The sequence below is a fragment of the Gastrolobium bilobum genome, unplaced genomic scaffold (assembly GCF_033153095.1).
Source record: "Gastrolobium bilobum isolate Gb01-03AN ecotype WA unplaced genomic scaffold, APGP_CSIRO_Gbil_v1 utg8540, whole genome shotgun sequence".
In the NCBI taxonomy this organism is placed as follows: domain Eukaryota; kingdom Viridiplantae; phylum Streptophyta; class Magnoliopsida; order Fabales; family Fabaceae; genus Gastrolobium; species Gastrolobium bilobum.
The window spans coordinates 403,703-419,848 of record NW_026898089.1 but is presented as its reverse complement, the minus strand read 5'-3'; the positions used below and the strand labels follow the sequence as shown (position 1 = coordinate 419,848).

The 16,146-nt window shown below is 33.4% G+C and overlaps 2 protein-coding genes across 2 annotated transcripts; both read left to right on the top strand.

Moving 5' to 3' along the window:
* The first annotated feature begins 7,347 nt into the window (after nt 1-7,347).
* LOC133312799 (uncharacterized) lies at nt 7,348-8,350 on the top strand. Its single transcript, XM_061514069.1, has one exon. It carries the CDS (start codon nt 7,416-7,418, stop codon nt 8,226-8,228), a length of 813 nt encoding a protein of 270 aa, XP_061370053.1. The 5' UTR covers nt 7,348-7,415; the 3' UTR covers nt 8,229-8,350.
* A 2,297-nt stretch (nt 8,351-10,647) lies between these two features.
* LOC133312782 (protease Do-like 5, chloroplastic) lies at nt 10,648-16,049 on the top strand. The gene is made up of 8 exons (XM_061514047.1): nt 10,648-11,037; nt 11,474-11,623; nt 12,003-12,065; nt 12,211-12,300; nt 13,941-14,063; nt 14,687-14,774; nt 15,213-15,287; nt 15,808-16,049. The coding sequence occupies exons 1-8, from the start codon at nt 10,783-10,785 to the stop codon at nt 15,912-15,914; spliced, it is 951 nt and encodes a 316-aa protein (XP_061370031.1). The 5' UTR covers nt 10,648-10,782; the 3' UTR covers nt 15,915-16,049.
* Nucleotides 16,050-16,146: the final 97 nt, after the last annotated feature.

The window sequence follows — 16,146 nt, the reverse complement described above, 5'->3', positions numbered from 1 at the left end:
TCACCCGATCTCCGTTTGAGGCGAATGACCACTCAAAACGATCGTCTCGACGAGTAGAACAAAGCCCAATAGGTTTCACTTTCTGAAATTGGCTAAAATTTCCGGGATCTGGACCGAAAGGTTGCGGCTGCAGTATCTTCAAACTCAGATCCTGGAAAATCCTTCCGTCGAATCACGAAAGTGATTTAAAATATGAGTTCCTCTCGTTGAGATCTTTGAATAGATAGCTCAAATCCGACACCCGAAGCTAATACTTTAAGATTGTTGGAGGTTATGAGGTTGAGAGAGAAGGGTTCATAGGTGCTTAAAGTATTACACCAAGAGATATCAAGGTTGGAATGCTCAACAGTGTTATTTAGGAAACCCTAGATATAATACAAGCTATTGGGCTCCAGCCCATATGGACCCAAATAACCATACTTTCACCTATTGGGCTTATATGTGAACATACTATTATTGATTATACTATTAATATATCCAACAATATATTGATTAACTTTTATTTTGTAACATGAGATAAAATTATTCCTTACAATTAGATGTGTAAATGGGTCAGACTTTGGCCTTCATGGTCTAGGCCTACGTAAATATATTTTGAGTATATTTGGTCTATTAATCTATTAAAGACTTGGTTTATAGGTCAAGTCCTACCTACTGTTAAAAAATAAAACTCTAACATGGCCTGTAGGCCTTTTAGGCCTATCAATTATGATATATTTATAAGAATAATATGAAACCAATAAATTTCGGTGGGAACCTGGCTTAAAATTCTCTTTTTTCTAACTAAAATTTCCAACGAACGAGTTGGTGCTCCAGGGAAGGAACTAGGGTGAGAAATAAGAAGCGACACACAAGAGAAGGAATTAGGGTTGTGAGTTGGGACTTAGGATAAATGTATAATAGTTAAGATAAATATATTATTTCATTTTAAAAATTAATAGGCCGGCCTACAGGCTTGTAGGCCAGGCTTTTCTTAGTTAGCCTATTTGTTAAATAGCTCTTTCTACAAGCGTAAGCCTATTCTAAATTCCAAAAAGGCCAAGCCAGGCCAAACATAGGTCAGTCTGACCCACTTACACCCCTACTTACAATTAAAAAATGATGTCATTTTGGAATGTGAGAAAAAAATACAGGATATTTTAGTAAATTTTATAATATACGAGGAAAGTAAAATTTACAAAATACTCTATTTTTTTTTCCTAAATCCCGAAACGATGTTATTTTCGGGTTGTAACTTGTAAGAGATAATTTTATCCCCGGTAACAGGAAGAATTTTGTTCCTACATATATAAGGGAAAATGTTTATCTTGTCACGGGAGATAAAGTTATCTTTTGCAACTCTAAAACGATGTCATTTTGGGGTTGCAGTAGATAATTTTATCTTATGTGACAAGAGAAACGTTAATCTTATATATATATATATATATATATATATATATATATATATATATATATATGGGATGGATCTTTTGACTCCAGAGTAAGACTTATAAGTCTTGCTCCCCTTATCAGTCGTTGATGGACAAAAATCGACAATCGTCATTTATAATGTAATTAACTAATTAATTAATATGACTTCCTAAACTATAACCGTTAGATGAGCTAGGCCAAGATGGAGAATAAGACTTGTAAGTATTACTTTGGAGTCAATATATATATATATATATATATTAGCTAATTAGTTATTGTTGAATGTGTCATTATAATTAGTTTTCGTGAACAGTAACGGTACTGTTCATATAGAACTGAGTTTTGGGTTTGGGGACCCTAGTTTGTGTAAGTTGAACTTCTGTAATGACTAAGTTAAGTCAGAATCAAGGGGATTAAGGGCTTGTGGCTTTGTGATAAGCCTTAAGACATGAAACATAAAAGAGAAGCGTTGTCTTAATGTTTATGCTTATGAGCTATGGTTATTGATATGATTGCTGGTCTCAAATCAGATTGTGATTCTGCTGTGTTGGGCTTTGAGCTTTGATTGGACTCTTGCATTGGATTGTTAGCTTGCAAGGTAAGCTTTCGTGTCCTCGGTTTAGCCATTGTTTGTTCCACCATGTCCCATGGGGGGATGGTTATACGCATGATGTGTTTTAATGTATTGTTTTGTTGAAATATTATTGAACTGTTAAGTGCAAATGCTATATGATATGTATGTGGTGTTCCGTCTAAACAGGAAGCCATGGGGTATTCCTGTGGGCGGGTACAGCATGGGCTGGTATTCATGTGGGTAATAGACGTATTCCTGCATTTCTCTGATCAGTAGAATTGTTATAACACACATGGCATGAATATCTGTTGCATTGCACTATTTTGGAACTTATACTGTTGAACTGCCTTTGAACTTATATTGCACATGTAAGTGAGCTTGGGGTGGAAGATCCTTGAGGACCCCTTGTCTTACTGAGATTTCTGTTTAGAGATCTCACCCCACGTTTGGGGCACATATTTCAGATTCAGGTAACTCTGGGGTTGAAACCTCGGGTGGCAAGAGGCCGGAGCTGAGTTAGCTGATATTGCTGTTTATCTGATTAAATGCTGGATGCTGATATGCCATCCTATGATTATGTTTTATTATGTTTTTGCTGTTGCGACTATGTTGGGCTTGTATGCCTTATTTGGTGAGCATGAGGATTGTACATGCCACATTGACTTGACTTTCTTTAGGTTAGCTTGGAGTTGTTTAAATTATCAGGATATTCTCCGGACTACGTGTTGTAGATCCGTGAGTAGAAACTCATCTATTTCTATGATACAAGGTTATTCAGTGTAGGTAGTGTCTTTTGCAATATCATACGGGCGATGTTTTTATAAAAATGATTAAGTAATCAACTTGGCTAAGTATAATGACATCATAATTGAAAAGAAAAAGATATTCCGCATTTTTAAATTAAGCGTGGCTTAATACGATAATATGTTAACAAATCGGGTTAACACGGGGTGTTACATAAGGGCTCAAACTTTTTAGTAATGTGAGTCATTGGATACAAGTAGATCAATGGTCAAGATTAAGTGTAAGACTTTTAACTCTTACACAGGTGTAAGAATATCTTGCCTCATATATATATATATATATGGTAAAATCATTTTTGTATCTGCTTTACGTACAACAACAACATGTGTATGATTATGATTCCCACATTTAATGCTTTTATCTTTTGTATGGTTATGATTCCCAACATTTAATGTTTTCATGTATATATATGGCAAGTATTTAATTGTTGCACGTACAGCAGCTGCAGAAATGTATACCTATATATATATATAAATAAATATATATACGGGGATGAGATCCTTTGACACTGTTGTCAAAATTTGAAAGTTGACACCAAATCCTATCCGTTGATTTTCGTCAATCAATGATTATTATTTATTGGAAATTAATATTAATTAATATGATTGATTCTCAATAAATGATAACAGTTGATTGACACTGTATATTTTTCTGTCACATAGGATAAAGTTATCTTCTGTAATTCCAAAATTACGCCATTTTGAGGGTTGAAAGAATTAATAAATGATATTTTGCTAATTCTGATAATTTCTTTATTTTTATTTTGGTAATATTCCTTGTTAATTTTCCTAACCCTCAAAGTTATATAATTTTGAATTACATGAAATAACTTTATCTCCTATTATTACAAGATAAAGAGAAACGATAAACCCGTGATTTTAGTGGCAAATCCAAAATAATGGCCTCCCTTTCAGCGATATAATTAATAGACTAAACACCAATCAAACAGACAAAACCTCATCTTTATCTGGCTGTCCCTGGAGTGTTCCTCTAGTTACTGCAAAATCCTATTAAACGGGGTTTTATAATTAGCGCACAATCTTTAGATGATTTGATCACGCAAGAAAGATACAATTAATTGACCAATTCTAAAATGACAACGTTTTTCCAATGTTGTATCCTACGAACTCTTGTTCCCTAACATTGCCGTAATTAAATTAACAATATGACCAAAGTTCATCACTCAATCTAAAGGACCCAGCAGAGATTTTCAAAACCAGCACCAAAGCAGAAGTGAATTGAAATCATTAATGCTTTATTAGCTACAAATTCATGAACCTTTACCCCCATTATTTTATTTATTGAATAAAGTTCTAAAATATGTGTGCCACACAATCTAATGTTAGCATCTTGTAATTGGCTATATAACTATATTCAACTCAATTAAAATAAGGGTGTTTGCCACACCTTATGGGACCCAAAACCTGGAAGCTGCACAAGGAGAATTAGCCACTTGTTGGTGTTAAGGGTTTCATGCTACACGTGTTAAACTTAGTGTTGCACAAACGAAAAGATTTGTTGCACAAGGACCCACAAACACCATTATAATGCCTAAAGTTACGCAGACTTTCGTAAATGATTGCTTGGCTTTCGGTTCTGTAATTTTGGTTTTTATTTGTCATTATTCAACTTTCCTGCGGATAAAGATACACCTAGCTAGACATCATCTATTACTAGTATTCTTATTTATCATTCAAGGATATCTTAAAAGTTCGTTTCATCGCACAAGTGTCTATGTAGATTATCAAATTCACACCCGTTCAGACATTTGGTTCAATCATACGTTAGTTTCACTTTCAGCACAGCTACAACTTCAAGATTATATAATTAGAACAAATTTTTAGCTAGGGAGTATTTCTATTTTCTTTTAAAACAGAAAATTGGGTTACATTGGATAATTATTTTCTCATCAAATCAGATTAGATTTGAATTTTATGTTCGTAAACTAAAATATTTGTAAAGAATCTCGGATACACCACCCAAAAACTAGCTCAAAGAGTGGGAGTGTTCAATGCCTTATAAAGGCCCAATAGTTGCCCACATAATCAATGTGAGACTATATATCTCAACACGCCCCCTCACGCAAGAGCCCTTTGGGCTAGAAACGTGGAATTGCACAAGCCCAATTTTTTGTTTACCTTTTTGTGCTTTTTTTTATTTTAATTCCACTTGAAAGTGGGGGGCCGTGACACCACTCCAAAAACTAGCTCAAAGGGTGGGAGTGCTCAAGACTTTATAAAGGCCACATTAATTGCTCACATAATCAAGGTTAGACTATATATCTCAACACGCCCCCTCACGCAAGAGCCCTTTGGGCTAGAAGCGTGGAATTGCACAGGCCCAATTTTTGGTTTACCTTTTTGTGTGCTTTTTATTTAAATTCCACTTTAAAGTGGGGGACAGTGAGACTCTGATACCATGTAAAGAACCTTGAGATACACCACCTCAAAAGCTAGCTCAAAAGGTGGGAGTGTCCAAGGCCTTATAAAGGCCACATTAGTTGCCCACATAATCTATGTGGAACTATATATCTCAACACGCCCCCTCACGCAAGAGCCCTTTGGGCTAAAAACGTGAAATTGCACACCTGAAGGTTCTTAACAATATTAAATGCTTATTAATTCCAACGAGTGTCTTATGGAAGTATTTATTTACATCATGGAAATGCTAAGGCAAAAAACTTTAAATTGACTTTTAAAAAAATAGTAGTGCTAAGACCGCATCTCTCTTGAAAAATTTGGTTTTCATATATCCTTGCTAGAGGTGGCAAAACGGGCCAACCCGCCCCGACCCGCCTTCAACCCGCCAAAAGCGGGGCGGGGCGGGTTGACCCGCCGTTTGATGGTGGGTTGGAAACATCAATCTACCCCGTTTTGAGGTGGGTTGGCGGGTTGGCGGGTCAACCCGCTTAAAAAACAAAAAATAATTAAAAATAATAATAAATTATAATTATTAATTTTATAATATTACTTATTTTTATTTCATATTTCCCTTAATTTTTTTCAATCTCAAGCCTAAATATACGCTAATATTCAGTCAAATATTTTTTAAAAACTTAATTTTGCCTCTATATATGGATAATCTTTGTCATAAGTAAAGTTTTTTTTCTTTATTTTTCTAGGGGAGTACTAAAATAAAAACAAAATGTATATCACAAAAGCTTAGTAACAAATAAAATACTACCTAATAGTAAAAAAAAAAAAAAAAAAAAAAAAACTAACCCGCGGGCCGACCCGACCTGACCCGCCACCAACCCATTTTAACCCACTACTAAACGGGGCGGGTTGAGGTGGGTTGGTGGGTTGAAAAGTGTAACCCAACCCGCCCCGTTTTGGCGGGTTGGCGGGTTGACCCGTCGGGTTAAACCCATATTGCCACCTCTAATCCTTGCTCAATTTTTAGACTTTTGCATATAAATTTACACAACAAAATCGTCATATTATATAAAGATAGAAAACAAAGACATCTTGCGAATTAGAGACATTTCAATAATAGACGAATTGATGTGAGATGAAAGAATCTCTAATGAAATACAAATATTAATATATATGCTTATCAATCTTTTCCAAGTAGAAGTTCTAGAGAATTCCTAAAGAGGTATATACTTTTCTATGAAGGTTGAGGGTATGGTCATCATAAATGCTTCTGTTTATTCTAATAAAGTCCATGAAATCGTAATGAAACAAGCAACTTAATCTCGACATAATAGCTTATAAAAATGACTTTTCTGCTTGCACTAAAAAAATGGGGTTTGATACTTTGTTGGCATGACTATGTTTGAGGAATTATTAAATTATAGTATTTATCAAATATACCTGATAATCATTAGAGCTGAATGAAGACTTCGAGGACACTTTGTTACGTGTTTGAACAATGCCATCTTATCATGACGTTTATGATATTTACTTTCGCTTTGTTTCCTTTCTTTTCATTTTCATGCATAATATTTTTTAACTTGCATAGCTATCATGTAAAATAATTGAGAGAAAACTGAGCCAAAAGATTACCTAAAACTTTGAGACCAAAATGTATCCTACCCATTTTGATTGCTAAACTCAGACCCTCGTATCGTATCTATTTTAAGCGTAATCAATGCTCTAATTGTACCTATAATATAATTTTTCTTCTCCTGTGAATCATGTTATTAAATACATCAAGTTATATATGTGGTTGTATTATCACATTCATCTCCGTGAATTTAGTGCATATATTTGTCGGCATAAATATCAGAACTGAAATCATTAAGATAATTTTATGTGGCATATACAATGTTGTTGGGTGAGAAAACTCCAAAAATAATCACGAAACCAAGATTCAACTCAAAACACATCATATAAGGTTTTAATTATTACAAATTAGGTGGCACATTTTAATTCAATATTTTATTTGATCATTATTCAAATTAATTAATGAGGGGAAAGAAAGCTTGCCACGAGATATGGGAGGGTATACTTGTACTTGTAGGGGATCAATCATTTGATACCTAATCATCAATCAAGCACATATATAAGCTCCATACCATTCATTTGGAACTCCCATCAAATCTCAATTTTATTATAATTAAACACTCTGATAAGCCTCAGCACAAGCTTTACACTACTACTGTCACTGCTCTAACCTCTATAGTATGGCGCCCAAACCACAGTACCTAGAGGAAGATTGTATGAAATACCACAAAACAAAAGATCATACTCATAAAGCAAAGAGTTTGTCCTTCTTTGCCTCTATCTTCTCCCTTTTCATTTACATCTCTATCTTCTATATCTTCGACCTCTCTCCCTATGCTCTCTTCAACAACAACATATTTTGGTTTTTCATGTCCAACACTCTCATCCTCATCATAGCTGCTGACTATGGAGCATTCTCTTCATCCAAACAGAAACAAGATCTCTATGAAGAGTATGCAAAGCATAGTCAAGCAAGAAACTATGTCTCTTCATATGTCCCCAAATATGATGAACAAGTTGATAAAAAAGGCATTAGTCCCAAACAAGAGCCAGATAGTGAGATGTTGCAGGAGAAGAAAGAAACTATATCTGATCATAATAATGATCAGATTATCCCTGAACGTGTACTTGAAATTGTGGAACAAAATCAACCAAAGAAACATAGTGAACGCTCCAATAAGAAAAAGCCAGTACTTCATGACTTGCAAGTAGATGATGATGGTTATAAAGAATTTGAGGAGAAAGAAACCCCTACAAGAATTTACCATCGAAGTAAATCTGATAGACTCAACAGAGCTAAGCATGTGGTGAATGAAGAGAGGATGTACTCAGTTCGAAGGTCAGAGACTATGAAAAAAGAAGCAAAAGTAGAAGAAGAAAATGAGTTTTCTACTATGACAAATGAGGATCTTAATAGGAGGGTGGAGGAGTTTATTCAGAAATTCAATAGGCAGATTAGACTTCAGGCAACTAGAAATGTCAATCAAATTTAGAAGTTCTTCAAGTGCTAGAATCCACAGGTTATTCCAAAAATTTTGCTGTCTTCTGCTTTTGTACTTGTTTAAATGTTGCATTTTGTTCATCAACGTGTTTTAGTTGGTGTATATAATGGAAGAAGTTCAGATCCTTTAAATATATATCATCTTTGGTTTGATTTTGGAATTTATGTATATGTATAAAAATTACTGTTGAGATTTTGGCCCCTAACCATATTTCAAAAAAAATTAAAATTTCACTACAAGAAATAAGAAGATTATATATACTCTAAGAAAACAAAAAGAAAATATAACATTATATATATTTTTTATTTTGGAGTTACCCAATACTAATTATCTTTTTAAGACGAATTGACTCCCTCTGATATCTCCTAATCCGGAGTGTGGAGCAAGACAGACATAAAGATATTTAAGCTCCTCCTAAAAATAACATGTGGGAATCGAACAGAGGCTCTTTTCATTTTCTTACTACCAAATGAGCTACCACGATTTGGTATCACATTATATATTCTATACATTAACTTAGTCTTATCTTTTCTCACGGTATGTAATCTATATTTCTCTGTTATTCCTCTTAGATTGTCCAACAATAATTATTAGTCCCGAAAACTGGAAAATTAAACTAAGAACCTTTTACAGAAATCAAAAAGAACCTTTTACAGAAATCAAATTGTGATCACAAATATTTGTTCTTAATTAAACTTATGACAGATGAACAATAATTAATCCGAAGGGGTGACACACTTGGTAGTGAATTGTCCTAAGGATTGGGTTTTGAGTTCGATCCTTGTAGACGAAGCTCTTTGGAGATTGAGGCAAAATCCTTGCGCTCTAAATCTCAATAGAGAATTAGTTTCATTCTTCCTCCGACGACAATTATTCAATATATATACCCTCTCATTCAATAAGGAATTAGTTCTAGGATACCTCCTATTATACTAAAAAAAATGAACAATAATTTATCATACTCAGAAATTATTATTAGTTAATTAACGCCGAAATGTTTTGCCGTTTATCTTTATTGTTTCTTCGTATAAAAGGTGAAAGCGATGCTTGAACGAACAATGTGTATGTACTGTGTACAGAGTGGGAGGGGGGCTTTTAAATAGGATTTGTTGGAATTATATTTACAATAATTAATGTGTTAGTATTACCAATAAAAATAAAATAAAAGGACATTAATACGGCTCCAACGGCCATGAAAAGAAATACGGCCACAAAGGTGTTCGTATGAGCTTAATAGCCACATGACTTTTTGTCTTAATAACTCTAATCAATTATTTGGGTTTGAATTTCTTCTTAATAGCATAGTTTTGATTATTGATTTTGACTACCATTTTTTTAAGGTTTATTTTGCTTGAACCGGAAAACCCTCATTTTTTATATTTTACTAGTACAGGTTTTGTCACTTCAATTATTAAAAAAAATTTGTGATTAATTTAGGTTATTAATTATGCAAATTATTAAATTAGTCTTTAACTTGTTACCCTTAAAAAGGGATAGAATATTATGTCTGCTTTTTTTTATATCTATTTTACCTACTCATCTTCAATATCATTGGATCAGAATCTCAAGAGAAGATAGAAAGAATGAGATTCTGCTCTAATAACATTGGAGATGAATATGTAAGATAGGTAAGAAAAAGATAGGTAAAATATCTTATTTTCATAAAAAAATGAGTTTAACTTAATTTTGATTTAAGAACTAATTTAATAACTTTTCTATAATTAAGAAATTAAATTAATAATATTTTACACTATTGAGATATTAAAATAATTTTTTAAAAATAAAATAATGAAATTTTGCATTATTAAGAGACTAAACTTTGACAACAAAAAATTCGATGATCAACATAATGACACTTGTATATTTTGAGAATGGAAATAGATATTTATTCTAATTCGTATCAAGATATTTATTGTAAATGTGATTTAAGATTGTGCCCGTATCTTTATTTCGGAAATATTTAATATGGTCGAGGACCATTGAATTTTTTGGTACTCCCTCTTATATTATTATTTTTTTTTTCATTTTATCTCTGTTATTTTTCTTCTTTTTCGATTTTACCCTCCTATTTATACTAAAAGACTACCTAAAAATGTTTTAGAATCTTTTTAGGTGACTTAAAAAGTAAGTAAAAGTTTATGCACGGTAAGCCATTATTTATAAAAGTTTAATTTTTATTTATTGCATTTAATATTTTAAATTTTAATATAATTATTATTATAGTTAATTTTTTTTAATACAGCAATAAGTAAAAGAAAAATTATAATATAGTTCACTAACACATTTTCATAAATCTAAAGATACAGTTGAAGTACACTGATATGAATTATGAAGTCGCCTAAATAACTATCTACACTTCAGATAAAAGTAAACAAAACTAAATAACTGCAATCATGAAAATCCAAGGAAAAGAAGGGTCTAAACCGTGACATTATCCTATGTCTTTGAGCTAGGACTAGGAGTAGGACCATGGAACAACACCACCTAGTTTTTGGTCCTTTTGTTTTGATTTGAACAGTTAGATTAGTGTGCTACAGAGGGAGCCATGGCACTGTTTTCTCTCCAAAGTAAGCTTTCCCCGTTGTCAGTGTTAACTAGGCCCTCCTCATCCTCAACAAAGAACCTTCCCTCTGTTACTGCCACTGTTACTAGGCGACGAGCCATAGTCTTTGGTTCCAACCTTGTAGTGGCTTCCTGGCTCAGTTTGGTTAATCTCTATTCAGCACCGCTTGCACTAGGTCAACAGCCACAAGATGATGAGCTTCAGGAAGAAGAAGACCACGTTGTGCACCTGTTTCAGGTCTCTTTTTTTATGACACCCCTTTTCTCCAATTTTCATAATTTTGCTAATATATCATTGCTTTAGTTTCATGTCTTGTGACGGGGTGAATTGAAACTGGAAATAAATTTGAAAGTTGTTAGCTTTTCTTCATGTATAGTTTCAACTTTGGCAATTGGGTTTTTGGGTTTTGATTTTTGAGTCATTCTTGCCCAGACTGTCTGTATTCATTATTCTTTACCTCGTTTCTGTACATTTTCTTCTTTATGCATAGCCAAGTTAGTAAAATTTAAGAAAATCATTACGTGGTTTAGAAGTTGTAATCAGAGTCCATTCTTTGTTAGAATTGATTTTCATTTTGTTGACTTAAAATCTTTTGTTATATTTGTTCTGTATAACATTATCAAATGATGATTTTTGTTCCTTTTCTTTTTAATTAAACTTGGGATTATCACAGGAAACTTCACCGTCGGTTGTTTTCATTAAAGACCTTGAATTGACTAAAGTCCCCAAGACCTCTTCTAATGAAGTCATGCTAAATGAGGATGAAGATGCAAAAGTGGAAGGCACTGGTTCAGGCTTCATTTGGGATAAATTTGGTCACATAGTAAGGGAATTTGTTCCTCCCAATTAGATTTGATTTTACTTGATTATCTTATTTTACATTTGACTGGTGGATCATTTTTTTTTTTAAATTTATGAGAGTAGTTATCTCATAGGGCAAAAATTATTATTTGCAAGATGTCACAATGCTGCTTTCAATTTAATGAAGATTGAAATATGGAAAACTGTTCAAAGAGTTTGATGTCCCTTCGGTCATCATCAAAATAATTGGACAGTGAATGACTAAATGTAAGGCATGTATGCATAATTTGACAAGATTTCTTGATAAGGAATTGCATACTCTGCCATGCCGTAGATATTGTCTTTGATATGCGCAGGTTACCAATTATTCAAACCAATCATTTGTTTTTTCTGGTGGACAGGTTACCAATTACCATGTTGTTGCTAAACTGGCTACTGATACAAGTGGTTTACAACGTTGTAAGGTTTTCCCTTATGCTATTAATTCCATCAAACTTCTTATTTTAGATGGGAAAAACATAATTCTGTTTGCCTGTATTTTCCATTATTTAGTTTACTAGCATTTATCTGAGTAGCACTAGTACTGCATACTCATACTCCTGTTTACAGGTGTTCCTAGTTGATGCCAAAGGGAATAGCTTTTGCAGGGAAGGGAAGATAATTGGATTTGATGCAGCATATGATCTAGCTGTTCTGAAGGTATACATTCTGATCCTCTTCTTTTTTCTTTTTTTCCTATTCTGAACATTTGATTTATTTTTTCACGCCTGTAGGATTCTTCTTTCCAATCCATTACCCATCTTCTGCATTGTAATTCTTGCTAGCATGATGAAGATGTTAGCATATGGTTGATTACTTGATTTATTGAACGAAATTTAGTTGTCATCAACTGCTTCAAATTCGCCTGAAATGATGTGTGACATGTCCTCATATTTGATATTTAAGCACCAGCGTTTCTGTTTTAAGTTGTTTTCCACCACAATCGCTATTATCGTCAAGTTCACCAAATTATTTTTCCCAAGTCCATGAGTATTTTGATTATAAGGTCATTTGAGACCACCATCAAAATGTGAAAGCTTAATCCTAAATCTGCTAGTTCAAAGTTTCTTTTGAGCATGTTGATATTGCCCAACAAACACTTAATTCCTCAGCTTGCCCACATTATTGTAGGCATCAATTTTTGCCATCTAAGGTTCTAAAAACTAACAAACAATCCAAATTGTTGTTCTTTACACTGATAGGCCTAGTAAGTGGATATTTATCTGGTACAAAAATGCTGACAGATATTCAAGGTGTAAAAGCCTACTGTTTTGCTCCAGTAAGAAAAAAGTGACTGTTTTTTATAATGAATTTTTTGCCAAGCCAACTGCCTTATTCCTACATGGCAACCAAGTATTCTAGCATCTTAGATATTTGCTATGATAGTCTAAAATGAAAATGGGTATGGGTGAAAGTGTTAGCAATGTTTATATGGTTAGTCTTTCAAGTCAAAGGATCTTATTATCACCAAAACAAAGATGACCTCGCTATCTTAGGAGGAAATAGGATCTGCCATTCTGTAAATTTCTATCTCTGAGTTATGAATGACAATGACAACAAATCATCCCTTCTTACAGTACTCAAGGTATATTCTGCTAGAGGCTAGTTAAAGTTAAAGACACTGAAGACTATTAGCTTGCCGATGACAAGATGTGTTACGAGTCATGAAGTATTTGTAAAGAAGTTAGGATGAAGATACACTTGTTTGGTCCTTTGTTAAAATTAATCAAGCTAGTGTGCACTGCAGAGGCTGATGTATAGTTATTTATAAGTGTTGTGAATTTGCTTCCTATCATGGTAAGTATAAATGACTTTGAAAAATCACACAAATGGAGGGCACACATTTTCATGGTTGCAATTTCTGAAAGTGATTGAAAGAATTAGTGGCATCAGTATGCTATTAGATTCTGCATTCTGCATGCAGTTGAGCTTGATATATCATCCTTAATCCCAACAATACAAAGGCATATCTGCATGTAGCATCTATTTATTGGCTTGTGATCTTAAGGTAGCTTGTATCAAATATCATCACATAGCCGGCCTTCTGCTTGTGCCTTCCATTCGTCAGAAAAAAAATTAAGATTTTCTAGTGAAAGGTAATATAATTAAGCCCCATTTGATGGCAGTTAAAACGTGGCATTTATTTATTTATTAGAGGGAAGTTGCCTAGTTGTAAAAAGAATTTTCATTGCTTATCATTTTACTACATAAGGTATTCTAAGTTACATTTAACTTCCACTTTATTCTCTCTCTCACTATAGGCCATTGTCAGAAATGCCTAACACTTGCTCTATTTGCAGGTTGATGTTGATGGATATGAAATAAAGCCTGTTGTTCTTGGTCAATCTAACAATTTACATGTTGGCCAGAGTTGCTTTGCCATTGGAAATCCTTATGGATATGAGAACACTCTCACAACTGGGGTAGTTTTTTTATTAATTTTGAATCTAACATTGTAGGATTTAAGGAGAAAGCCCCTGAATCTGCTATTATGAACTCTATCCCATCATGCAAAATTGCTGTAGCTGAAGGATGAAAACTCTTGGACAGAATTTCAAGAAATTATTTCTGTGTTATCTTATTTAAAGATCTTGTCATTATTGAAATTATAGGGATTTAGGAAGGGGAGGAGGAAAAGAGAGAATAAAAACTTTGAATAATATGATCTTGTGTATCAAGTGTTACAAAAGACAAAGAACTAAGCTCTATTTATATTAATAAAAAACTTCTAATCCTAATTAAATAAAGAAACAAATCATTTAATAGAAGAAAATGTGAAAACGAATACTAAGAGATCATCTAAAATAATCTAGAATATTTTAAGATGTAATCATGATATTATGAGATATCCTCTACATAATACATATTCTAACAGTCATGTCGAGCTGTAATTTCCCATATAGAACAAAATCTGTTGATTCTGCTTAACAATGCCTAATTGCTAGGCAATCAACATGTAACCATTACGAGCCACCTAACATAGGTTAAGTATTCTGATGTACCAAAAAATATAATGTGACCATTGCATATTGTCTAAATTACGCAGGTGGTCAGTGGTTTAGGCCGCGAGATACCTTCACCAATTGGAGGGGCCATTAAAGGAGCTATTCAAACTGACGCAGCTATTAATGCAGGTAAGCTATACCCTTAATTGAGGTTCATTATGTTAGGACGTCAACCCCAAATATATGTTACCCCTTTTAAGTAAAAATTAAGGAAAGGCATTTATTTGGAGAAGCTATAGTTTTTCCCCTTACTCATTTTTTTCCCTTGTACTCTACAATTTATTGGGTATTGATTGAAACTAGGTAATATTAACATTTCAACACTTCTCATCATTATTGATATACTATGGTCTATCCATGTATTGTTGATTTGATTCTACCAGTTAGGCTAAATATAACTTCAGAGCTTCTACCATAGCAGCTGCCACAAAACTGGTTTTACTACCCAATGGTTCTGGGCTAATTTATAGAATTCTCCATATTACTTTGGATTTTAGTATTTTCCATACTTGCATTCTCATACGACAATGTAGGTATATGATCTTATGTGTGCACGGATGTGGCCAGGAAATTCAGGTGGACCATTAATTGACTCGTATGGCCACGTTATTGGAGTAAACACAGCTACCTTCACTAGGAAAGGTAATAAGATGATTCCTCATTTATTTTTATGAGTATTGTTAGAGGAATAATATAAACCATTAGAAGGCACTCACCCAACACGGGTTCCATCCTCATCGGGCCTGTGCATTATCCACCCTTCAAATCCAGTGGGCTCTCATGTGAGGGGATGTGTTAGAAGAATATAAAAATCATTAATGTAGTCTCACCTAACAGCTTAAGCTTTTGGTTTGAATTTGAATTGGTTATTTACAAGTATACTTCCAAAACATACGTATCCTTCGTTTAGTTCTATGGTGTGTATCAACGAGTCATTATGTTTCTTTGGGAAGCTTCGTAACCCACCGAACCTGCATACATCAATAATCTATTGAATATGATCAAATGGCTACACTTTAAATTTCAATCACTTTAACCTGAAAAAGAAATTCAATTGTTATTCCTTTTACTTTGACCAGCGTTATCAAACTAAAATAGAATACTTCGGACTACTGAATTATTAACTTCTGAGAATGCTTTTGCTCTTTTTGATGCATTTCAGGGACTGGAGTGTCATCTGGTGTTAACTTTGCAATTCCCATTCACACTGTTATCAGGAGTGTGCCTTACCTTATTGTCTACGGAACACCTTATAGTAATAGGTTCTAATTATGCATGTTACATTTGATAAACTTCAATTCTTGAGTAAAACTTTAGATAAACTATGAATATCATTTTTACATTCAAGTTGTACATGAGTTGAAAACAAGTATTCTAACTTTAACTTACTAGTACTTAATTTTTTTTCTTTCTAAAATTGTGTAAATTTTGTAACTTTGGTTTTCGCAGCAATGCTCATTTTCTGAGACAAGGAAGAAATTTTTTTAAAGACACAAAAAGG

Coding starts and splice junctions, on each gene's coding strand:
- LOC133312799 (XM_061514069.1), top strand. CDS start 7,416: ATGGCGCCCAAACCACAGTACCTAGAGGAAGATTGTATGAAATACCAC.
- LOC133312782 (XM_061514047.1), top strand. CDS start 10,783: ATGGCACTGTTTTCTCTCCAAAGTAAGCTTTCCCCGTTGTCAGTGTTA. Junction 12,301..13,940: donor ATGATCTAGCTGTTCTGAAG/GTATACATTCTG, acceptor CTCTATTTGCAG/GTTGATGTTGATGGATATGA. Junction 15,288..15,807: donor AGCTACCTTCACTAGGAAAG/GTAATAAGATGA, acceptor GATGCATTTCAG/GGACTGGAGTGTCATCTGGT.